The following is a 26590-nucleotide window of genomic DNA, read 5'->3' on the forward strand; positions in this document are numbered from 1 at the left end:
AGGACAGGACTAACTGTGATATTGTTCCAAACTTGGAACTGAGGTGCTGCTGTGATTAAAGTCATGAAGGCAAATAGGCGTGCTTAGGGCATTTATCTCCTCAGATGTTGGAGTTATTTTAAACTACATTAAAGCTATGATGCCATTGTCAGTATGGTCTGTGTAGCTTAGAGGCAATGCATGATTACTCAGAAAATGAACTGTTCAATAGTACAGGATTGCATCAGTAATGCTGTACCCATCATTCAGAAGGTACATTATTCTGATCCTATGAGTTCAAGCATATCCTGGAAAATTCTCATGCTTTGTTCTTCTAAGCAAAAATTAAAGCTGGTGTGTCTAAAGTCTGATGCATGTAAGCTTTCTTGTTTGGGGTATTCAAAGTATTCATTTTGAAGTCATGTTATTTTTCTAGGCTTTCTGACTACATGCTTTATTTCTCTACAGGTGAGCAGTATATACACAAAATATTCGTGTAGTAGGATACTGGAGTCTCGTCTTGTTACTGATGAGGATAGTGACTCCATTTAGATCCCCTACAATGGATAAAAATAGCATGACACAGAGGGTTTGGAACCAATCCAGCCTTTTAAAGGATTTTTAATAAATCGGGTCAATTCCAGTTAGAGAAGCTTCTGAGGACTCACATCCTTTTGAAACTGCTGATTTTCTCCTGTTTTCATTTGAAAAAAGATTTTCAAATCAGTGGTACCCCATCGGGCCCCAAATACTAAGTTGTGGGGAGGAAAGCATGTTTTTGCTGAAATGTTTGGTAGCTGCTGGAGTTTCTGGCTGGCTGTATCAGCTGTTTGTAAAATATTACTAGTAGGGAGTGTTGGCTGCAGTAGTCTTGGTCAACTAAGGCCAACTGTGAATATTTCTGACTGTCATTTATTCTTTACAGAGTAGAAGTATATGGCACAGTCATTAAAATATGAGAGGTCTACCAGCCCTCATATATAAGCCTGCGAGTATTCCCAGTTGAGCTGAGCAAATTGATCCATAGTTGGAAGTGTCAGTGTAATGTGATAAACAATTCGGTGATGGTGTAAGAGCACCTTTCTTGTACTTTTGTGGTCAAGAAGGTTTTGAATAGATGTTTCTTGTGAGTGTACTTGGTAGGTTATTCAAGGCCTGATTTTTGTTTAATGTTTGCACATCAGGTGCTGAAACTGCAAGCTGATGTCTGCCAATTTGTATTTCAGGCTGCTGTGGGAGTGTCATCCTTGTTGCTAAACTAGGAAAGATTGTTATGTGGCAGCATGTGAATTAGGATGATGTAATCCTCAATCAGAGTCCTCGTGGGCTGTGTGTGATGACTGCAGTCCGTGTCTAGAGATGCTGAAATAGATCTATGTATTGTAGGCCTGTAAAATATAAGATAGAATGGGGCAGACTTCATGTGAGGCAAAGGTATAGCTCTTGCAATACACAGAGGTCTGTAGAAATTATTTTAACTATATTTGTGTTCTTGTGTCCGTGAACTTGAGGCTGGTTTCCTACCAAGCCAATGCCATCAACTTGAAGCAAGGAGGGGAAAGGGGGGGGCAGAATTTGATGTTTGAGGGGAACCTTCTAAAGATACCCTTTTTTTAATGTTGGTTTTTCTTTTTCCCCTTCCCTAAGATCCTTGGCAAATCTCCCCCCAAGGGCTATTTATAACACCATGAAACATTGCAAATATATCGGCTTCACTGAAGGATTAGTGCTTTTTCTGTTATACTAGGACCACTATGATAAATGTAAATGTTAAAGTTGTCCTATCTTGTAGATCCCTAAGATCTCTAGCTGTTGCTAGAGAAATATTTTGAGAAGTGAATAATAGAAAAAGAAAGGAATAGTTTAATTCCAGCAGTGATTAGTGTGTGCTGTACACGATTTAAAACACTCTGTAATACATGTTGGTGTATGTTGACGTGCTGTAATGAAGAGCATGGACAGCACACTTTGCAATGTTAAAAGCAGAGCAGACACATTTCTACAGGTGCTACAACTCAATTCCTCTCCTCTCTTGTTTACCCTTTCTCCTACCAAACCCACACCGTTAATGTCAGACTTCAATATTGCTATTACATATAATCATTACTGCACTTTATCGTCTCAGTTTCTCTCATTAGTGGCCATGGCTGTCTCACCACAAAGAGCTTTGCCCCTCAGTGTGCGGCAGTTGGGCAGTCAGCACGGCTTCCTGCACTTGTGGTCCTCAAGATAAATCAAACAAGGGTCCTTCAGCTGTTTGTTTTAAAAGGAGTGCTTCATTTGAGGTGACAGGGGCTCAGCCCTCCTGTGAGTGGTAGGCATCATGTCACTCAGCTGTTGGTTGAAGAGCTGATGTGGCCAACGCACTCTAACATTGTGTATGTTTCTAGGCTGAAAATGCCTAGATCACTCCAATGCTATTTTAAATGAAGGTGGAATGGTTGTTGGGGTTGCTGAGGTAGGTAGAAGTGGGTTTTCATTCAGCAGTGTTCAGTCGAACTTACTGTGATCAGGAGCTAGGAACACTTTCTGTTCTAGAGTTAGGGAAATGCTGTCTTGCTGACAGATTTATGGTGTTATCAACACTTACTGAAGTGGTGAACAGTAGTATGAGACCTATGCATTGTCTACACTTTTTGCTGAGAGTAGAGCATTAAAGTAGATATTTCTTTAGCAGTGAGTGATGCAGATATATATTTTCTGAAATTACGATTTTACTGTATAAAAACATGGTTACACTTTGGGTTGTTTGGGCTATTTTGTCAATATTTTTCCTTCCAACTGTGAATGTAAAAAAGATGTTTATTAAAAAGTTCCCTGAGTTTTATTTATGAATTATTGATTTGTAAGTCATACAGGCTCTTTGCCTTGTCAATTAATGTATTTCCTCTGTTTTACTGGACAATAAAAAGGTTCAAGCATTGTCCTTTTTACTGTAGTCTAATTCTGTCTCACTTTCTTTGATGGCCCTCTTTCAACATTCAGAACATAGCTATGAAACTCTATAGTACTCAATTTGCTAACAGTCTGAAATATGTTATCACATTAGAAAGGGCTTTTGAAGGGTGAGAATGAGCCAACAGATAGTCACGTTGTGTGCTCTGCTATGAAAGACATGTTGGAGGTCATTTTTTAAGGAGAAAATCAATCTTTAGCTTTGAAAGCTTTGACATCGATTTAAATTTGGCCAAGGATTTTCGATTTTGGAAAATAGATGAATGCAGAAAGAAGCAATATTGTTTCAAGACAACACTGAAATGAAACAAATGGCTTCTGTGCCCAGAGTAGGAGATGATTATTTCCTGTGAAACTCCTTATGTTGTGATACTTCCACCACCTTAACAGTTTCTAATACATTTCCTGTTTTCTGAATCAGGGATATATACTTACCATTTCATAGACCTTCTGTGTTATCCAGCAAAAGACGCAGGTTCTCAACTGTGATGCAGATTCTGCTTTGCATTGTGTTTCGCAGGTAGACTGGAAGGGTCAGGATAGTTTATGCTTTCAGTATTACTAAATAGGCTTTGTAAAATTATGTTTATTGTATAAGCTGTGTTGCAGAAGGCTAAGACTGATTCTAGGTCCTTTACTGATTGGGATCTTGAATGGGAAATGGCAGTTGTATGGTTAAATTCTCACTAAAGTAACTGTAAATTATGGATTCAGAGGTAGAGTGCTGTTACCATAGCTTGGTTTGGTTGTTTTGGTAGTTTGTTTGGTAGCTCAGAGAAATTTTGGAAGTTTTAGAAATGCTGGCCATATGAATTCTCTACTTCAGAGAATTGTTTAACAGAACTGCATGATTCAAAAAAGTGTTGTGTAAATCATGCTGTTTGTATTCTTGTGTAGCTTGTAGCAAGCTTGTCCGTTTAGCAAACCAAGCATCTGATAACTCTGTACATTCACTTTATCTGTAAGAACTGCTGAATAGACATATCATCTGATGGTGAGAGCAAAGGGTGTTGAAATTAATAGATTTCATTTGAGATCAGAATATTTTGAACCAAACCCTAATGTGTATGCATTTTTAAGCCATCTGACAGACAGCCTTTTAAAAACAAGCTTATCACTTTGACACATTGAGCCTCAAAATGAGGATTGTTTTTTGTAGTTAGAATTTCTCTGTAGGAGTGAGAACTTTTTACCAAATTGTTCCAATAAAACTGCTTGGCTGTGTTTGCTTGTAGCAGGAACACATCAACATATGTTTTGTCAAGACACATTTAAAAGAAGGATGTGAAAGGGTATAAGGCTTTTAATTCTTCAGTTCAATTACTTTGTTATTTTTGTTATTTTGTTATATTAATTTGTTATTACCTTAGTATTTGAGGGTGGTACTGAAAAAGGCATTTTTCTGTATTATATTTTCTGTTGATGTCTTAATCTCATTCTGAATCTGTATTTTATAGCTTAATTCCAGATCAACAGGAGATTATTGTTTGTATAACTGTAATAAATAACAGACCCCTCACTACTGTATATCTAGACTTTCACGCTCTAAGATCTAAGGGAGCAAAAAACCTAGGTTAAACTGAACAAAACAGAACTCAGATGTTTGCTAGGTCAATGCTCTGAAGACTATTTTCACTTCTTTCTTTTTCATGCTTCTGTGAATTTTTTGTTATTTTAATTTTCCAGCTAGCTAGGGAGTGGGGATTACAGTGCCGTGATGCTCTCCTTCCCTCCCTGTGGTCACCGGCCAAGTTCTGTAACTCTATATTCAGTGTGTCTCCATTTCAGAGTGAAAGCTCCTTATGTCAGGAGCTTTGTGGATTTCTTTCCAGCTACTGTGCGTTTCCAGACAATTTTGACAGCACTGAGTAAATTGCACTAATGGGCTCAGAGGAAAACTGTCTGCTGGTTTTAAAATCTATTCTAAAATATTCCACTGTTGGTGAGTGATTACTTACCTGTACACAAAGAATGCAGCAAATGAAAAGAAAACTGACAATCTAGTTTTTGTAGCATTTCACCTATGTAAATAGGAAGACACTTAAAGAAATGTTAGTTGTCTTTGAGAGGACTTGTCATATGTACCATGGCATGTGATCTGAAGTCACGTTTCCAGTTCTGGTATGTAAAGGTAAGCACATGCATAGCTCATGGTCACCAGTAGCATCACAACAGCTAGAAGGAAGGTAGAAATTAACATTGAAAACAGTGCATTGAGTGATATACAGTGTTGTCTCTTGCTTTGGAAATGAGACATTTTGATAGAAGGTGATTCTACCTTTCTTAATGCTTAATTCTATTAGATGAAATCTATTTTAAATATGCATATGCAATCTAGTCTCTTTTTGTTGAAGTACATGGTAGTGGTTTCGTAGTTACTATATGATCCAAGTTAGCTTGAAGAATCTCATTGGGTGTTCTTTGGAATAGGTTCTTAAATTGCATCACTTTATTTTAAGCTTGAGTTTGACTCCCCCTTCTCTATTTTGATCTGATGAATTCAACCTTTTTCTCTGGGATGTTTACTCTTTGGGGGAGAGGGGGGAACACACAATGGTCTAATGGCATGCAATTCCTATTTAGAGATTAAACCCAACCTTTTCAGCTCCACACTGCATCAGGAGGTGAATTGAAGGATTATGAAACGCAGAGGTCACTTGTGAGCAGTTTGGAGCAAATAACTTAGGACATGAGATGGATTTGTTCGAAAATACTTTTGTATAATCTAGGCCAGAAGAATATTTTTCAGGCAATATACTAACCTCTTACGATACACCTCATTTGTGGAACAGAAAAAATACTCTTAATTTTTAATTTTTTACAACATGGATCATTCCATTAACTGTGAAGCCACTGTTCCCTGCTCTTCACTCGGACACCTTTGTACCCTGCTCAGTCTTTCCCCTTAGATCCCCTTAGGACTCGGGCATCTGCTTTGATCCCTGTCTGTGTGCAGCACTTCCCTCTCCAGTGAGAGATGGAAGTGCCTCTTGCTGTCCCTGGAGGAACAAAGCCTCCTTCTTTTCTTCTTCGTTTTCTTCTGTCTCTTTTTAGGATAGGATTGTGCGCAGTCTACTTCTCTTGCTGGCTCTCTCACACCTTTGCCAGGCAAGAGTGAAGAAACATCTCATCTTCCCCCCGCACCCCCCCCCCCCCGTAGAACACTTTGAATAAAAGTGCTTATTTGTATAAGAATGTGCTAACCTGATGAAGGTGCATTCATTTCTTCTTCACAAGCCTTTCTCTATTTATGGTTTAACCTTTTTTGTTCAGAGTCACTGTGGGTGAGCAACAAACCTTCACCAATTTGTGTTTATCACGATTTCAGGAGGGAAATGGTATATACAGCAGGATCTGTGATCCTTTTTTCTGTGTGAGTGTGAGTTGAGTTCTGTGAGTTCTGTGTGAGTGGCTGAGTTGCCAAGGTTAAGCAAGTTCTGTCAGTCCCAATTTGGAAATAGAATACTTTTTTCCATGTTTTTAAAAGCAATCTCTTTGAAACGGATCTTTCAGGTAGGTTACTATAAAGATATGCGTCTACACGGTTGTAGCTGAATGCAGGTTATAGGTTATGCTTACTTTTGTAAGTAAAAATCTTTGTAAGTAAAAATCATTGTTGTGTGATCTGGTGGGTCCTGCAATAAGCTTTGCCCTGTGACTGGCGATTTCTGTGGGGCTGGCAGAGGCTGCCCGCAAAGCAGGCTGTGCTGCAAGTTTTTTTTCCTTCAGCATGCTTGAGACAACTGTGCACTGACCCTGGAATGGGGCTGGGCAGTGATAACAAATCAAGGTGTGAGCTAGAAAAACGCACCTGGGGAGGACCTGGGTCAGAGAATGAAGTGACTCTGGGGTGATTTCTGCTGTATAGAATTCAAAAAAGGAAAGACGTGTGGGAGCTCCTGGCTGCCAGGACCTGTGGCATTGCAGTGTTGTATCTCAATGCTCTGTCAGTGTACACCCCTCTCCTTCCAGCTCCCTCCTCCCTTCAGCAACAGCCATTCATTTATTGCTCTTGGAGATGTATTCCTGTCTCTCCCAGGTCACCTATTCCCCCAGTTGGAGAACTGCTTATCTAAAGTGTGGTCTGAGGAATAGTTGCAAATTACTTTGGAGGATTTCAGCTTCCTCAGTAGCCTGGTCTTAGGTTTTCTTGCACTCATGGCACTGCACTGGGGACATACAAAGCATGGAGGTCTAAGCAGGAGCAACTCTATTGCTCCCATGGCTTAGCCTGCAATTCATAGCTAGTGCTCTGGGTAATGTGTTCCCCCATATGAGATGCTGTACCTCTCATCTGTCACTTGACATGGTGGGAAGAAAAGCTGAGACTGTGTTTTCATTGCACTTGTATTTGCCCTTTGGAAAGGAGATCGTTCCAGTAGGAACAAAGGAAAGAACTGCATCCTATGTAAAATATTTTGGAAAACTACTAATTTAGAACTGCTGGTGTTTTTGTATTCAGTGAAAAGGTTGTTTGGAGACGGGTGACTTAAGCGAAGCAGTTGTAAAGCAATTTTGAATGATTATAAACAAGCTTAAGGCAGAATACATTTTAACTTTGCTGGTATAAGACAGGGCTTGTGAGAAGTCAAAATCCTAGAATAAGTTTGAATACAGAGTACAGTTATAATCCCTTTTGTCTTTGAAGAATTCAGTTTAAATCAGGATTTGACAAATAGACCGCATGTGTCTTTGTAACAAGCTTTAACATCATTAGAGAAGTGCATGCTTCAGCTGGCATGATAAAAATTATGTCATCCATAATCTTGTCAAGAAAAGAGTTACTTCAGTGAACAGTTTGCAGAGATTTTTGTGAGAGTTAGTCCAATTAATTTGTTTTTCATATGACCAAATTACTAATTGCCCATATAATACTCTAAAGGTGACCATAAATCTTTACCATTAACTCATGTATTCATGCTAAAAAGTTGACTAGTTCGAAGTCATGGACCTTGAGTGTCATGCTTTCTATTTAAACTCTAAAGAGTGTTCTCAAAAGAGTGGAAGAGTTTCTGTGTAAAGAAAAATAGTAATACCACAATGTAGCGCAGTTTGGAGCTTTATGGTCCACCTTCAGAATGTGTTATAGTAGCTTTGGGCAGGTATTTTTTCTGTGATTATAAGCTGAATGAAAACTCTGTGAGCTGCTTGTTTTTTATTGCCACATCATAGCTTGTAATCATGCTGTATTAGAAAGGGCTGGCATTTCTCACAGGGAAATACTAGTTGTCTTGATATTCTTCCAAATTTGTTAAAAGTTTTTAGCCAGTACAAGGGAGGAACAACTGCTAGTGGTTTGAGTATGTGCATAGAAGTCCTTAATTAGCTAACAGATGTACTTCAGTATTATTCCCAGGAACTAAACATGTCTTGTACTCTGGTGGTATTCTTAGCTTGAGAAGCAGATAACATGCAATATTCAGTGAGTCACTGTGCCCAGCACTGCTTTTCCTTCATATTGGTTTTAAGGAGGATAAATGCTTTGCTTTCCCATCTCTGTGTTTAATTCTAGCAGGCCAACGGGCAAGGGGACTTCAGGCCACCTTCTCTGATGATGGCATCTGAAACATTAAAGTGTAAAAATGACCAGCCAGTTTTAGTTCAGTCTGAGGAGATTTTTCTTAGGTAGTTCTGGTTCAGCAAAGTATGTTGCAAGTAGGTATGGTTGGGTGTTACTGTCACGGTGTGGAACATTGTGTATAAAATATCTCCCGTTCTTACTTTCTGGATAAATAGACAGTGCTAAGTTTTAATTTGTGGCACTCCACTAAATGGATATGAGGAGCATTTAGGGTTGTCTTATTACAAAGCCAAATTTGGTCCCTAGTACATTAAAGACAATCACAAACGACCATATCTGTTCTTTTTATCCTCTTGTATTAATGGACTGTTAAAGGTAAGGTTCTGTCTTCAGAGGATATAAGATCTTGCAGATCAAGGTGTCTCCTTTTGTATTTTCTTACTTAGAGGGTAACTTGTCTACAATAGAATTGTCTCTCTCTCTCTCTGACATGTCTGTACACACACGCAAACACGCAAATAAAAAATAAGGATTTATCAGTAATGTTTTGGTAATTTTGCTAATGCACGTCTTGTACAATTTTATGGCCAAATATGTTCACATCATGTCATGGCTGAATTTGACTTTACTGTAATTTTCTGCTATTTATAGCAGAAGAAATTCCTCATGCTTTATATAAAGTGATTTTAAATAAGTCTTGCAATCAGATCTAATCTAATCTGTAAACTAATCTAAAGCTAGTGTAAGGAACTTCAGCTACACATATAATTGCAGAAAATAAATGAAGGCATTTAAAAATCAGTAACTTATATTGTATATGTTTCAAAAACTTGTCGATTTGTTTGAGGCAGCCTGCCAAAGACAACATTTGTTTCCTTGCAGACTTTGTTGTAACAGTGCTGCATGCCTGAAGTCATGTAGCAGTGTGTTTAGAAGAATTTCATTCCTGATTTTTCCCCCCTGATATTTTAGCCCATTGTTCTTATGTGCTTAAGCTGGACCTACACAACTTTTTAATGTGGGATTTTCACGTGCGGTAGTGTATTCATAGAGAAAAAGAAACGGGATTTTGCATCAGTGTAGACATGAAAAATAGCATTTTAAGCAAACAATTACTCATTTAAGAAACTGACAATTTAGATACTTGCCAACTCCAAGTGTCTTTGAAATTATGTCCGTCATGTCATGGAGTGGTCACGAAACTGCAGCCGTGTGCTACCAAGTGATTATTGGACAACTGCTTTAAAAAAATGTTGAAAAATGAAAAAGTGGAGGAAGATTACTAAGTTGATTACATCTATTTCCAATTTGGTACCTGAAAACACACAATACAGTGTATCTGATTTTAAATTTTTAATTAAAATATGGTTTAAAATTGCCATAAATCCAGTGAGCTTTGTAGAGATAGAAGTTTGCAGTATTGATGGAATTCAGTGTTACATATTTTCGTGCCCAAAATCTCCTATACACAAATGAAAATAAGAAAATGAGGTAATATAATATAATTTTTAAAATTAATACTACAAAAGCATTTTTATTAGAAAAAACCCAATTGAATTGTAGTGAACAAAGTTTTATATGAACAGAACTTGATCAGTCTTTTAAAAGAAACATTCCTTGTGACTTGTTATTAAAAGCATTTCCATAGTTACTTTTCAGCTGTTAATATTTTTTCAGGATTCCTCTATAACAAAGCTTCTCACATTTTTTTTTTTTTTTTTTTCCCCACATAGATATCTATCCATTCCAGAACTAATATTTGCTCCTACTAGAGAATGAAATGGTATGACTGGAGTTTTAAATAATTCAGCTTTTCCAGCTTCATCATTTTCTGAGAACTTGGGACAGAATTTTGGGCTCTACTTCTACGCTACTCTAGGTTATAATGCCATCCTTGCCTAATGAGAGAGGTATGTTAGTCTTGGATTTTTAATATTGTCTGTTAATTATTCAGTATGCTTGTACCTCTAAGTTGTAACAAAGTGAATGTTTGTATTTTTACTTGAGATATAAAGATGTTAACAGTTACAACATTACTTTTCAGATAACCATAGAACTGCTCCCCTGGCTTTGACTTCGGGACTACCCTATCAAAGCACAATTAAAAGAAAAGTCAGAAAGAAGAAGAATGGAGTCATCACTGCAAATGTCGCTGGCACAAAATATGAAATTGGTAGGAAGCTACATATTTTGTTTTCCTCCTAATAGTAATAACCATTGACGTGAGTGAATTACTAACTAATGGGGTGAATTAATGGACTTTGCATCAAGCTGACAGTGAGACATTTCCAAAGGATTTTCTTTTGTAAGAAACCTTTGTTCTTTTTTTGTGACATTGAATTGATAGCTTTGAACACTGCAGCTATTACTCCCCATTTTTTACTCAGAGAAGAGCCTTGAAATGCAAAAACTTAAGTAATCAAGAAGGCTGTGGAAAACCTTCTAATTACAAATTATGTATGTGTTTGGAAGATCTTTTTTTTTGTTTGGTTTTTTTATATTAAAATAAGGTATGCATTTACTTTTGTAACTTGACTGAAGAGGCATTCTCATCCCTTATCTGCAGTGACACTTACAGTCATCACTGTAAATTTAAAATTAACATATGTGATAGCCAAGATTAAGTAAAAAAGCCATGCAAGTGTACTTTTACTAGGTGACTGGGGAATGCACTGCAGCTCTTTAGAGTTCCCATCAGTGGTTGTGCTCCAATTCCAGCCACAGTACAAGGTGCTGTATAATGTTGTAATGACAGGTTTGCAATAGACTGATGGAAATACTGTGAGATAAATAATAGTTTGCATGCTAACGTTGTTCTCAGAGAAAGGATTGAATATTGGAAGTGTTTAAAATCTTAATTGACATTTTAAATTTTGAAAATCTATTTTAGAGATTCAAAATATTCGTTAAGTATGTGATTTCTCCATAGTACGTGTAGTAATACGAGAAATGGGATTTGTGAAAACACGTGATGAAGATGAAACAGCTAATCTTATATGGAGTGATTCTGCTGTGCAACAAGAAAAGATTGCTGAGCTTCGGAACTATCAGGTAGAGTGGTAGTCAGGATTTCTGACATGTTTCATGAAACCGCTTCATTCTGAAACATTCAGTAATGTGTCACTTTTGGTAAGTTACATTTGTATGGACAGAAAAAAAAACACCCCACCACAAAATACCACCAAGCAGTAAGGCTACACCGCTACATATTTTAAAATCCTATTCTCTTTTCTAGAGTTATCTCTTCATACCATTTGGAATCTGCTGTTTAAATATTTGAGGTTGTTCTTTCATGCTTTTGTCTGCCAGTTGGGTGTTGTGAAAGATCAGAGTTTAAAAGAAGATGCAAAACATCATTTTTAAGTTGCTCATAAGCTTTTAAGCAGTACGTTAACAAGCAGAGCTCTCTCTGCAGTTTCTGTGAATAAATAATTCCTTTATTTACCATTACTTTGTGACAGCATTCTTTGTTTCTAGGTAGCTTTCTGAGTAAGAGTATGATAGTCTCATGTCTGAAATGAAATCAATGCACACTTGTGATGGTGGAAGAGAATACAACTTATAGCATCTTTTCTATTGCTAAGAATATGTAGCATAATATAAGGTATTATCATAAATAGTTTATGTGGAACACTAATAATGTTTGCTTGAGTGTGCAGTTGAGTGTTTTAAATGATTGTATTAGGTATGCCAGGAAAACTAAAAAGTACCAACGAACTTTCTTTTCTTCTCCTTCCTCAGAGAATAAACCATTTTCCAGGAATGGGAGAGATCTGCAGAAAGGATTTTCTGGCAAGAAACATGACTAAGTAATCTTTCTTTTAATATTAAGAAGTTTTTCAGCCATAGTATTTAATGCAGTACAGTTAAGTTTTGTTTATTTTTACTAAAAGGCTATAAGAGGACTGAGAATAACTTCCCAAGTTCCTTAATAACTTTGGCTTTGATCCTGGATCTGTAGTATTGGAGTGGGCGACTGTATCTCTCCAGTTGACTTCAGTGGAAGATTATGTTCAGTTCTCTGTCTACACATTGCAGAATGTAGGAGAGCCTTAAGTTATGTACAATACATTTCATACATAATATACCCAGGCATATATCCTGTAATGGTAGAACAGAAAAAATAACTAGTATGTGGATGGATATTATTTGATTAAAATAATTAATTACTATATTTTTGTGTATATCAAATTTAAAAAAACAACCTGAAGCATCTTACTGTTTACATAGGAAATAAGTCATAGAGGTTCATTTATCTAATTATGAATTTTCCTCACTCCAGTGGAATAACTGGTAGCTGAGAATCTGTAAGACCTGTAAGAAAACAATACAAAATAATGATTCAATGGCCTGGTAATAAGGAAAAGTTAGAGTTAAGTGTGTGTGAATATTTTGATTCTTCTAATCTAAATTAGTTTAAAGAGGAATTATTAATAGATTTAATCGTTTGGCCCCAAATATTACCTACACTGCATTTCCTGTTACCAGAACAGAATTCTTTGCATGTATTAATTAGTGTAATTAATGTGATATCTCTTCCCTCTCCCCACTCCTTTTCTGTTTTGTAAATATGACACATAACATGTAGAATGTATGCAACTATTACAATACAAATATTATGTGCATTGCTATGGTGTCTACATGTCCTACATATGGGCCAGAACTCCCTTGTGTCAATACGCACTACACAAGCACTTTTCACTCCTCCTTCCAGACTTTAAGTAAAAACATAGAGGTAGCACATTGAGGCGCAAACAGTGATTTGGAGAGGTCTTGGAAACGAAGGAACGCTGGTCAGTTTGGTAGGCAGTAGCATCCCCCTGTATTGTTACAGTTCTGTGATTTAAAAAAAATGTGCAAAATGGACAAAAGGCTCTTGTTATCATGCACACATTATTTTCAAATACTGTCTGATTATACCTCTCTCAACCTACTGAATTCTGAGTTTTAAACATGGTTTAAAGGCTATTCATGTGGAGATTGTACATATTACAGATAAAATGGGAATAATTGATACGATAACTCTGGGTCAAACATGTCTATGTTGTGACTTCACTTAATATCAGTAGATAATAGCAGTACCCCCAGTTTAAAGGGTATTCATGTGGAGATTGCACATATTATAGATAAAATGGGAATAATTTCTCTGATATGATAACTCTGGGTCAGACATATCTATGTTGTGACTTCACTTAGTACTAGTAGATATAGCAGGGTTTTAATCAGTCTGGTTTTTGTAGTTCTAGCCTCACAATTCAATGCTTAGTATTCATAATTTATAAAAATCAAAATGATATTCCTTTAGACTGCTTGTGAAATCATAAGTCAGCTGGGATACGTGGTGAAGCAGGCTCTTGTCTGTAGAGTGGAGGATTTTGTTCCACGCAGCTGCTGTTCTGTCTTAAAATTCATTTGAACAGGATTGTGCAGAAACACTAATTCTGTTTCCTTACTTTTCTGCTGCATGCAGTGTTTTCTATTGCTGCTACTGAATAGCTCTGGGTTTTGTACCATTGAGAGTTCATGAAACAACTGGTGAGAATTGGTGGAGAGTAGACTCCTTTTTGTTTTACTTTTACTTTTGTTGTTATACTGATCTTACCCTTCATTTTATGCAAGCTATTGGAAATGCAGTGAAAGAACAAATCTACTGGACTCTTGAGACGCAAATGCTATTCAGGAGGAATTGCAGGAATTCCTCTTACAGCCAATATCCAGGCGCTCTGGATCACAGGACAATGTGGTTTTCACATGTACAAGGGTAGAAGGAAGCAGTGTAATACATAGTGTAATATGAAAGAAGACAACCCAGCACAGAAAGTGTAGTGACAAAGAGCAATGGAACAGATAGGAACAGGAATGTGATTGAGAACAAAAGGGGGCACGAGCATCATTTTCAAGGGGAATAATCAGAACAGAGGTGCCATTGTAGGGCCAACTAGATCTTAATTTCTGTAAATGGTTTCTTAGATGAGATCTTCTCATGTGAATGGTAAGCATGGTTACAGAATTAACACAATAAGTGGAGGAGATGATGTACAGGATGAATGGGAAGGAGAATAGACCCATGTGTGAGATGGTCTTTTTTGCAGCACCTTTGTTGTTTATGTTTAAAAGATTTGTGAACTGATCATGGACGAAGAATTGTTCTCATCCAAACCTACCCGCTAACCTCCTTTCATACTTGAAAAGTCAGAGGAGCTTGAAACCTAGGCAGCGGAACCAGTGTTATTAGACTGACAAATCATGTCTTTAGTAACCTACGTTTTGTTCGGCAACTTTGATGCTTTTGCACAGAAAGCACTCTGAGAAACAAGAGCACAGTCTGACCACATCTGTGAGCTAAAATAGCACTCGGAAGAACAATCATTTGCTGTTTAATTCTCAGACCTCCTAGTAAGGACTGCAAAGGCTAAAGGATAGAGCAGCAGAGTGAAAAAGTGGTTACCCACAGTAGTGGATAGCAGATGTGCTGGAAAATAGGGCTATTGTAGTGGAATAGGTCTTGATTCCACAAGCTACTTGATGATGTTACTAAGCCATCTCTGAATAGGGCCAAGCAGGGAAAGAACAGAGCTGAATTCTTTTGTGGAAAGTTTTAGTGAGCACCAGTACTTGTAAACAGTGGTTAAGTCTTCCACTGTAGTCTACCCAGTTATGCATGTGTTGTGGTTTAGACAGAAAAAGGCATATAGAATTGATGTACTTGCAGCCACAAAATAATATTTCTAGATTACCTTGAAGGTATATTCATTGAATAGGGAATATGTGTATTGAAACCTCTAAGTTAAGTGGCAAGTCTGTATCATATAACACTTCAGGATGCAAATGATAAATAATTTGGAGAGGGATGGAAAGTGACACAATTGCTTTTTGCCTAAATAGGATAATTTCTGACTAGATAAGTTATTCAGTTAGCAAGGTAATAACATTTGTAAATATATAGCAGATGGAGAGTAGTTTAAAAATATGCATGAATCATGAATTAACTATTTCTGTTTTTTAAAACTCTCTCTGAATACTTGGTGCCTTTCATCAAACCAGATTTGTAAAACTAATAGTTAAAATGAAGCTGCAGAAACACTGAACCTCATGCAGTACTTCAAGACTACTATAGCAATTGTGGTTTCTGCGGAGTGTTTGTTGGGTAGTTGGCTAAACAATTTGGTGACAGTGTATCTATTATACCAGTAGGGCTTGGCTACAGTCCTGGCCTTACAGATGCAGTTGGCAGCTCTGTTTTTTCCGTTAGTATTTGAGCCACTTAAAGAAAAAGTGACTTATGCTGCATCAAAAGCATTACATGGGCTCATAGTAGAAATAAAAAATTGAAATGATACTGTAAGTCTCTTTTAAATTTAAGTTCTCCTGATATTATTAGTCTTCATTGCAAAAAGAGAAGTATATCTAAATCTGTAATTAATTAAATAGTATTAAAATTCACCATAGTGCCATTTTTTAAAAAAATCAAAGTTGAGGAACTTCCTGTGTCAGTTAATTTCTTTTTAAACATCCAGTCATTTTCTGTTGGTCTGTGGATATTTGTATTTTTAGATGCATCCACCCGATGTTACAAAGTAGTCTTGAGTTACACAAACAAATTCCATGTGAGGTTATATATGAAGTTTAGGTAATCCAAGTACCTGAAACAAGCTAGCTGCACCAGTATTTAACTCAGCAGAAACTAAATTTATTCTGCTGGGAACTGTGTCTGCGTAGCACCACCAATTCCACATTGCTCCTATAACTTGGCTGTTAACCAGTAGTAAAGCTACTTTATTTAAAGCTAACCCATATGTAGCTAGTACATACTGCCAGTCTGGTGTGGATATATTATGGAATCAACTAGTTTGAAAAGACCTTCAAGATCATATGCTTCCTATATGCCAGATACACAGCTTTGGGTGACGGAAATTTCTGCTAAGTTCTTTACCATTTTTCCTCTTCTGTTTGTCTTTCCTGCACAGACAACATAGCCATAAAATGAGATGTGCTCGCTACCTCAGCTACCACAACTGCTAAAGCAGGGAGATCAGGACCTTGCTGCATCCTTTAATCAGATTCAGTTTCAGAAATTGTTCCCTGTGATGTTTTAACTTTATTTTTATTTTATCTCTTCTTCCCCCCCCCCTTGTCTTGCTTTGCATTTCTTTGCTTTCTTTTGACTAAATAAGGTACTGAGGGAACCTTAATCACAATACGCTAATAGCACACAAATCCAAGCTTGTGTGTTTTGTCCTATAGTAGAGGTGTAAGAGCAGTTGTTTGGCCTGTGTCAAAGTATATTTACTACAATTCCTTACTTTTCAAATTCCTTCTAAAGACTAGAAAGAAACAAAACCTTCCTAAGTTGCTTCTATGTTAATTTTAAATTTGGTCCTTGTTACTAATATTTTTTGCACTCATGAAGAAACTTCAAGTATCCCAGGTGCTCTTTTTTGTGTGCGTTGATCCTCATACATCCCCAAACACATACACATATCAATATGAAAATTAAAATGCTTGACAAATATCCCTGTCCCTTCAAGGATAAAAAAAAGGGGGGCACGAAAAGAGGAATTCAGTAATCTGCTCGGTAGGGAAAGGTCTATAATCACATGGTCTATTGTAAGTTTAATATTTCTAAGAATAGGACTATCATCATCTGAGTAACTGAACAAAAACTATAGCAGGAGTGAGATGGATGCCAAGAAGTGAGATAGATGCCAAGAAATGAGATCGATGACAGTAACATAATAAGCAAACGCGATATGATAATAAGCAAAGATGCACAACACGATAGTCTGCTTTTTTTATATGCATATGAATATGTGACAGAGCTCGTAACTATTCTTAAACAGGTGCAGAAGTTTGCTTTAATATTACAGTATTTTCCTAACAAAGCTTCCTTGTCAAATTATTGTAAATGCTTTTTAATCCTGAGTATTGAAACATCAAAGTAGTTGAAAGATTTTAACTCAATGACATTTTTTTGCAGAATGATCAAGAGTCAGCCTCAGGAGTATAGTTTTATTCCTCGAACATGGATCTTCCCTGCAGAATACACACAGTTTCAGAACTACGTAAAAGAACTGAAGAAGAAACGTAGACAGAAAACTTTCATAGTCAAACCAGCTAATGGTGCAATGGGACATGGGTAAGTTGCCGGCTAACTTCAGTCTTCTTACCCATTAAAGGTGGAATCCAATGTTGTTTACATTAACAGAAGCTGTGTATTAGTAAGAAGACCATATTTCAAGTTGTCTGAAAGCTCATGTATTGGACAAAGGCTTAACAAACAAACAGCTAAAATATAAAGCTAAATTGAAGTGGTATTTTAATACTGTTCTGAATGTAGCATAATTAGAGAATGCATTTTTTTTTTATGAAGCTCAAAGAATTCTTAAGACCAGGATTATTTTTATCGTGAATTTATCTGTTGCACTTAGACTTATGGGGTGAGATTGTATTTGGCATAAATGGCAGGGTTTTGGTGGCTGGGGGCTGCAGGTGTGTTATGTGGGAGAAAGCCAGGATCTTCCACAGCTATGAGAGCAGCCCAACCACCCCATTGCATACCAAAGCTGCATCCAGTCAGAGCAGCACAAACATATTTAAGATTGGCAGCCATAGGTGTAGGTGAAACAGAGGAGATGCTTTTGGGGATGTGGCTGGAGGTACACACTCATGGAAGGTGGTGGTGCCAGTGCCAGAGGAGGAATACCCCCGAAGAGGCTGTGACCTGCAGTTGAGTTGAGACAATTTTGCCTGTGACAGGGCTGCACAGTAAAAAACAATGAGATAAATATTGCAAACTCATTCACAACTCTGTTCCTGGTTTTAGATATTGCAATTTTAACTTTTACTGCTTTTAATATCATTTTACTTATACAAAATTATATTACTTATATACTAAAGCTCTGAAACACTGAAATGTATCATAAATAATAGAGGATAAGATTAAGGCAACAAAGCTATGGGAACTCGAGGTTAATAATTGGACACTGAAAAATATTAGCTATTACAGTTACTTAAAAGTCTGTGTAGTTAGGGACTAACAGTTTATAGTGTGTATATAAATAATTTTTCATTCTGATGTGAGGAATCTGGAATACAGAAATACTGAGCTTAATGTATGCCATCCACAATCGTACTTACCAGTCTCCTGCTTTGCAAACATCATCACTAGGCCAGGTTAGCACTGAAAGTTCTTTGCAACCTGTACCTCAGCAGAAGTTGTGACAAAGACTAGAAGCCTATTTTTAGAGCTGCATGGGGAATAATTGCAGAAGCTGGAGGCTGGTCGTTCTGCCAATTTGTAAGTGTAGAGGGAACCTGTTATTACAAGTTGTTGAATCAAAGGAAGCAGAAAGTTATTTTGAAATGGCTCATTGCCTTTTTTTCATCCAGTGAAGACCATAAAAGACAGGAAATCAAAAACCAGGTAAAGAAAGAACTTTTTCTCTACCCTACAAATCAGATATGTGAGTCTGTTTCTGCAGGTAGACCTTAGCCTGACTACTTGGCTGGGTGACCACGAGAATCTATTTTGAAGAGTAATGTTAAAGTAAGTTCCATGTTTTTAAAATAGCTTTTGTTTTTACCAGGATCTCTTTAATAAGAAATGCAGAAAAGTTACAAGCTCAGGATCACTTGATTGTTCAGGAATATCTTGACAAGCCATTTCTTATGGAAGGCTACAAGTTTGATTTACGTGTGTATATTCTTGTCACCTCCTGTGATCCATTAAAAGTATTTTTATATCATGATGGACTAGTGAGAATGGGCACAGAAAAGTACCATCCCCCCAGTGACTCAAATTTGGTAAGTTGGAGTTCATTCCAATCTATTACTTTTGCATGTAGACATTTCTTTTACCTGTGCAGTGTTTGGAGGAGGCAAAATAAAATAACTTAAAGAATTGTTACATTGCTTTTATATTTATCTGAGACTCAGTTCGGGGTGGGGTATGGCGATAAGGTTAATCTCCTGCTAGATCATTTTTAACATCCCTGAAGTCTGGAGCTTCTGCTGAGGATCCTGCAATATTTTAGCCATTGTGCTGGGAACCTATGCAGTAAACGGAGAAACAGTGATACAAAAGACCACTGCCTGAGATTGGTCACTGCAATCCCTGAATATGAGGGAATCTATTGCTGGTACTGTTTGTCAGTGACCACTTCAGCAGGGAAAGGAGTATGTACTTAACAGCTTCAGGTTGCCTATAAACTTGCAGAAAGAAATGGTAAGGGGCACGCTGAAGTTTTTGGACACTTTAATCCTCTTCTTCACTGTATTGCATCTCCTCCCCTGCTGAGAGGTATAACCCATCTCTTCTGGCACAGACCAAAAACTCATATGTCTCTTAAGAAAGAAATAGATCTGAAGCACTGGGAGGCATCAGTAGATTTGGGTTTTATACCTCTGTACTCGTTGCTACTGTATCATTCCTTTTCCATGCCGTATACTTTAGAGCTGCTTCAGTGTAATTACGCAAGGGACAACACATGAGAGCCTTCTCCCTGCTTGTCACTGAACATTGTGACTGTCTTGTAGTGCACCTTTGAAGAATGCAGGTATAATTTGGATCCCAGTACAAGTGGTATATTTGGAAGGGTTCCAATATTATATTTGAAATAATTTACTTTGAATGTTATTTTATCATTACTGATCTCAGCATTAGCAGCACTGAAATCAGCTCTGAGTGGATGAACAGAACAGGCAGTTGTTTCTGTGTTCTCACACTGTTCGTGTTGTAGTTTGTCTATTGTATGGAATAACCTGGCTTCATCACTAATGACATTGTTCTTCGGATGTCATTGTTCCACAGTGACATTGTACAAGATAACTTCAGATTAAAGATTACTTCAGATGTTGAACAAAACAGTTTCATGTTTTGTAGTCTGAAAAGTAATTGTTTTGTCTGAAATAATTTGAATTTCATGGAAAGATGACAGTTATAACAACTCAAAACCAGTAGTTTTCAGAATTATTCTCAAAGCAGTAATTGGAAGCCGTGGGAGAAATTCATTACTTGTAGTGCTAATACAATATATTGTTAATTAACTTGCAGTTAAATTGATTGGTTTTGTTAATGTCATTAAGATGTTTTAAACATGAGTAAGTGCAGTGAGATAAATGACAGCAGGCAGCTTGTGTTATCTATTGGCTGTCTTACCAAAAAGGAATTGGAACAGAAGGTTTATGGTCAGATTAGAATATCAACTACACTCAAGTAAGGAATCACATATGACAGAGACTGTCACTGTGATGAGGACAGTCATCATGGTAGTGGAAGTGGAAAGCTGAATTAATCTGTACAGTAATCTGTACTTGCAGGATACAAACATATAAAAATATATATAAGTCATGATTCATAACTTGGCCTTGGAAAGGTAGTTATTTTTTTTCCATGCAACTGATAACACGAGTCTATTGTTGGTGACATTTTGCTTCATACAGGAACTATAACACTCACTGGTGTAATGTGTATCTTGAAATTTACCTCCCTCTGATGTATGGCCATCAGCCACTCAAAAATGAGCAATTTTGGCAGATATCAATGTGGCAGATGAGTTAATACGTAAAAGATATTTTAAAGTACCACTATCATAAGAAACATTTCTCATAAATAAACTACAGTGAAAACTGAAATGTGGGATTGTCTATGAAACAGATGCCAGAGTGTTTTTTAGCACTTTTAAAGTAGCACTTCAAAATACCGTCTTTATTGTTTGCTTCTTATGCAATGTAATCATTCTGTAAGTTATCATAATTGCTCTTCTCTTTTTTGGGGTACTTGTTTAGATACAGACCTGTAAAAATGGCAGATATATATGCCTACCCAGATGTTGAGCAGTAGATCAGTTGGCTACAATGGGCTTAAATATGAGCACAGGTTTTGTTATAAGGCGGCTAGAACATTCAGTGGGTGAAATCTCCAAGAATCAGAAACACTAAGTCTGCACATGGTGTATTTGCAAATATGAACTATGTCATTATTGCTTTAATGTATTTTTCTTTTCATTATTTTGAAAATTGACCATTCTAGAGTTGTGTTTAAGTGTTTGAGGTTTGGGGGTTTTTTTTAATGTCTTTTCTCCTTTTCTTTTTTCAGAGTCAATTGTATATGCATCTGACTAACTACTCTGTCAATAAACATAATGAGCACTTTGAACGGGATGAAACAGAAGACAAAGGAAGCAAACGCTCCATAAAATGGTTTACTGAGTTTCTACAAACAAATAATCTTGATGTCTCCAAATTCTGGGATGATATTTCAGTAAGATAAAACTAATATGCCTTTTCTTTATTGTGTGTATTCTTAGAAATTTAATTGCTTCTGGAATCCAGAATGATTTTTTGAAAGTTAATCCAAATTCTCAGCAATGCATGCCACAAAGGACTATACTACTATAAATGATGATTATCTTTTTTAAAAAACTAAATTCAGAGACTGATTATAAATTCAATGTTGAACTTTTTCTGAGGGACAAAAGCCCTTTCAAACAATTATTCACATAAGAAACAAAGGAACCATCCCATTTAAATTCTTGGAGACTTCTCTAAAGCACAAAGTGAATTTTATGTGTGAATATTTACAAAATCGTAGTCAGCGTTGCATGTATCTGTGGACTTGAACCTGTACCACTGAAGTCAGCGGTTATGTTACAGGTGTCTTTAGGTGAGGAATAGGTCTGAGATTGTTAGAGCTTAGGCACTATCTGTATGTATGATTCTGAGAACAGTTATTGAAAATTATGTTGCAAAATGAAATGGGTAAAGATTTGGTATACTATACTATACTTTGTTCCCAATATGCCCTTAGAATGTAAGTTATTACATATCTAAAAGTATGTATGTACTATAAAAAGTATAACAAGATATTCTAGAGCTATATAAAAAGTATATCTGGTACTCCAGGGGAATAGTTTATTATAGAGCATTTATTTGGTATTTTAAATATTTTTTTAGTAGATACTTTAATGAAATTTCAAAGATTAACGTATGAAACACATTAGTTCAATATATACTGGTGTCTTCTCTCCTGATGAATTTTTCTGAAAAAAATCCCTACAGGAGTTAGTAGTGAAGACTCTCATAGTTGCAGAGCCACATGTTCTTCATGCTTATCGCATGTGCAGGCCGGGGCAAGCACCAGGAAGTGACAGTGTCTGCTTTGAAGTCCTGGGATTTGATATTCTGCTGGACAGAAAACTAAAACCATGGCTCCTAGAGGTAAACCTCTTTAAACAAACGTAAATTTTTAAGAGTAAAGTTAACGAAGCCCCCAACTGAATCCATGTCTATGTAAGAAAACTCCAAAGAAAATCTGCGCATTGCAGGAGATACTGTTGTTGAGTGCATAGATTGTGCTTTTTCTGCAGCATCCATATGGAAACACTGCCTGATTTTTGTAGACTCAGGTAAATGTAATTGTTTTCCTGAAGGAATGTTGCATTTCAGATGTTTATGAAAGTTTAATGAGAAATGTGATGTTAATCCAGTTGCTACTGTAGCTGCAGGACATTGTTTATAGCAATCAGGTGCTACACAGATTTCCTTCATGATGCTTTGCAGTATGGCTCTGGCAACTTTTGTGACTGTATGGTCTTCATTTTCTTTTTTGGGGATATGTGTTCTTTTCCTTTCCCATGGCTTTTAAAAGCACCCACATAAACAGAGGAAACTAATTCAGTATACATGAAATGCTGTCAAACAATTGTCATGAATGTACTGGAAGGAATGTTTCCTCTCTGATATGTTAGTGGCACAGTTAAGCTTAAAAGGTGCTCACACACATTTTCAACTGGGAATGTTTGTGGTTTGTCTATTGTGTCTTTTTAATAACACTATTAATAGTATATAGATGAAGTTCACTTGTCTTTTTTCAGATTGTCTTATATCATGATGTTAACTGGTTGGGAGGCTGTACAGCTGGAGGAAAAACGCAAAATGTATTAAAAATCTGTCTACTGACAATAAGTCATGAATATTATTTGGCTACTGATGAGCAAAATGTATACAAGTAACTTACTGAATTATAACCTTGTTCTCAGGCCATTAATGCTCTCAACAATTGTTTTGTCATGCTTCTTTCAGGGCTTCAGTATAGTTTTAGTTAGAAAGCTAAAATTCCTTCACCATTGCCATGCGTAGGCATATTTGGTGGCTTTGATGTGCTAGCTAAAAGCAGCACATGACATGAACTTAGTCTTCATTACACTGACGTCTTCTGTTTCTGTCAAGCGAAGCCTACTATCCCTTTTATTTAGCTCTACACTTCCAGAGTATAATCTATAGCTTGCCTGTAGCTTGCGTATAAGTGTATGTAGTTGTTTAAGTACAGACTGAAGTTGGTGTGTGAACGCATTTCATCCAGCCTTGTAGCAAACGGTGACAGACCCCTTCTATGAAAGATGGTGAGTCAACCTGTGTAGTGAATCTATTCTGAAGGATATCCCTCTATCTCCTTGGATGTTTATAAACAGCATGGAGGTTTTAGGGAGTTTGACTCACCATTTATGATAATGGGTCTCAGAGGAGACTCATACTGTCCCAGACTCCTTGTTTAAGAGGGAGGCATCCCAAAAAGTAGTAAGTGCTCCTCTGGTATTTTGGGTTGCTGTAGAATACTTCAGGACTTGGAGTTGTGTACCTCGTTATTATTTTTTTAAATACAGAAGTCTAATTATTTCCTTCTCTGCTTTTGGTGATACAGGTATCCTTCAACTTATTTTGCTAGACATTGAATTAAACAGAAATTTCAAACTTTGAAACTTAGTAATTCAGTTTCTATACTCATCCACTATTTTTTACTGTGCTTGTTTGTGTGTTTTGCAGTACTCTCAGAACAAACATACAGTATATATATGTATGCACACTATGTATGCTATATGTAGTCTAGTAAAGATCAAACATACAGTGTGTATATATATGCACACACTATACATAATATATATACTCTGTGTACACGTGTATATCTATCTATAATAGCGGTGTGGGTTTTTTGCTTGTTTGTTTTTCTTAATCCAGTTCTGGCTTTTCCCCAGCTTTCCACACTTACCTCTTTCCACCATTTCCCTCTTGCCAAAACCCCCTTAGAAGAGTGAATTCTTTCTAACAGTGGTAGCAAGTACTAATGACAAGGTCCTGACTGTTCCCGGCGTTATGGGAAAATTGCCAAAATAGGATTAGGATGGTAAATCCAGTTTCATGTTTCCATACCTCATGTAGCTTTTCTGTTATAAAGATACCTTAATAAACTGTTATGAGAAATGCAACATTATAATGACTCTGTTTTCCTGAGATGACTTTTGTTTATACTGCCTTGATGCAGTGTAGATCTCCTGCTCCTTGATGCTACTGAACTTCCGGAACCTTCTACAGAAGTGAGGGCTGTGGGAAATGCATGATTGCCATCTTGTGGCACCAAAGGTTTCTGGCAAGCACCTGTGCAGTCCCAGCAGCCTCCATCCTTTCTGAGTAGCAACAATTACCTAGATCGCCCTTTGGTTCCCAGAAAATCCAGTTCTATTCTTTCTGACCAAAATTTACAAGTTAGGTTATTTTATGTAAGTAAGAAAATCATACAGTTGAAGTTATTAGGTGGACTTCAGCCTTGTTCAACCTCATTATATCCAGCTGAAACCACAAAGTTGTGATCATTGGAGAAAAAGGTCACCTTTTTATAACTGCTTTTTATAAATGCAGGGTACCCAACTTCTCTTGTGATTTATGTGGGTGAGAGAAACTCACCTTATATACAGACCCATAAACTTAATATTTAGTGTAACTGATCTAGGAATATCTATTCAAAACTTTATCAGTCCGCTTAAAATTACTTTGGACATCTTAGGCCAAAGAATCCAATTACTGCTGATTCCTATTAATAAAGTAGTTAAAACTCACATACACAAGCTTTCTGGTATCTACTCCTTTCTCGTGTATTATTCTTACCCTTCCTATGTCTTTGGACATCCAAAGGCCAGCAAGGGCAGGAGAAGTCTACTTCTCAAAAAAAGTATGGGTAGGTGGTTATAGCAAGTTGTCAGGTCTTGTGTTCTTCCTGGTGAAGAACACACTGTTGATGGTGAAGGTTTCTTCCTTTTTGCTCTTAGCTTCTCTTAGGGTTATTTTTATTCATTTGCTGCCATCATACACTGACTGTTCATTCGCTGGCCAGCAATTTCAGATTGCTCCAAGTTTTACTGTAAGTGGTTTGTTTTACATTTCCTCCATTCTGGTCTGTGTTCTCTTTGTTATCCCTCGACCCAGTGTTATCTAATTCACAAGGTTGCATTTCTGCAGCGAACACTACTTGGCCGCTGTGACCGGTGTATATCTCAGAATCTCTGGATTTTCAAGGCCTTTGCTCTCATTATTTGCTTGTACTTTTTTGGGGCCCCTCACGCAATCCTGTTTTTGTCAACTATATTCAAGATGTGCCCTCCTGCTAAAATTACTAATGTTATATTAACACAACCTAGTCATGTGTATGTCCCAGTTCTCGGATCACTAAACATTAAATAATCGTTTCTCAGCCAACAGATGCTTATACAATGCTTTGGTAACCAGATTATTTTGAATACCTATTGTGACAGTATTACTGGTACATTATCAAGATTAGTACAGTACCGTCCATAAAGTTTTTGCCCAAGACTTCTCAAGATTCTTACCCATGATCACATTTAACAAAACAAGACACTTGGTTGTAGTCAGTATTTAGCCCCTTACATGAGTAAAATTATATGCAGATGTCAAACAGCTGAATATATAGGGTTATGGTATTTGCATTTCTTGTATTTCTACTCTAGTCCAAGTAGTACATTTCAGACATATCTCATCGCGTTTCATTGGCACTTGTTCCTGTGAGACTCTTTTTCATAAAGCTGCTGCATAAATGTAGTCTTATGCAGAACTTGTTTGATATCAAGTTCTGCATTTCAGTCAGTAATGTGGCTGGTGTAAAACGACCAAACTTCAGCAAAATACACTGAATTCAGTCATACCTTGTCTCTCTGTGTTGAGCTGAGTCAACATTCACTTACAGTGATATTGAGTAACTGGACCCACACAATGGTGGATTTTTTTTTTTTTTCAAATATTCATTGATTTAACTACCATTTCCTTAAAACCTCTTTTGCAGCTTATTGT

The 26590-nt window shown here is 36.9% G+C and overlaps 1 protein-coding gene across 8 annotated transcripts in view; it reads left to right on the plus strand.

Moving 5' to 3' along the window:
* TTLL7 (tubulin tyrosine ligase like 7) overlaps window positions 1-26590 on the plus strand; it is a 71655-nt gene that overhangs the window by 9723 nt on the left and 35342 nt on the right. For all 8 annotated transcript variants that reach the window (XR_003992941.1, XR_003992940.1, XM_030496451.1 and 5 more), the window contains 8 exons: window positions 10189-10365; window positions 10500-10628; window positions 11385-11506; window positions 12197-12264; window positions 17433-17591; window positions 19042-19258; window positions 21552-21716; window positions 22514-22672. Coding sequence is in view for 6 of the 8 variants with exons in the window: in XM_030496451.1 (XP_030352311.1) it covers window positions 10341-10365; window positions 10500-10628; window positions 11385-11506; window positions 12197-12264; window positions 17433-17591; window positions 19042-19258; window positions 21552-21716; window positions 22514-22672 (1044 nt within the window). In the remaining 2 variants the exon portion in view is untranslated. The remainder of the gene's footprint in view (window positions 1-10188; window positions 10366-10499; window positions 10629-11384; window positions 11507-12196; window positions 12265-17432; window positions 17592-19041; window positions 19259-21551; window positions 21717-22513; window positions 22673-26590) is intronic.

Source organism: Strigops habroptila, chromosome 8 (assembly GCF_004027225.2).
Source record: "Strigops habroptila isolate Jane chromosome 8, bStrHab1.2.pri, whole genome shotgun sequence".
Lineage (NCBI taxonomy): Eukaryota > Metazoa > Chordata > Aves > Psittaciformes > Psittacidae > Strigops > Strigops habroptila.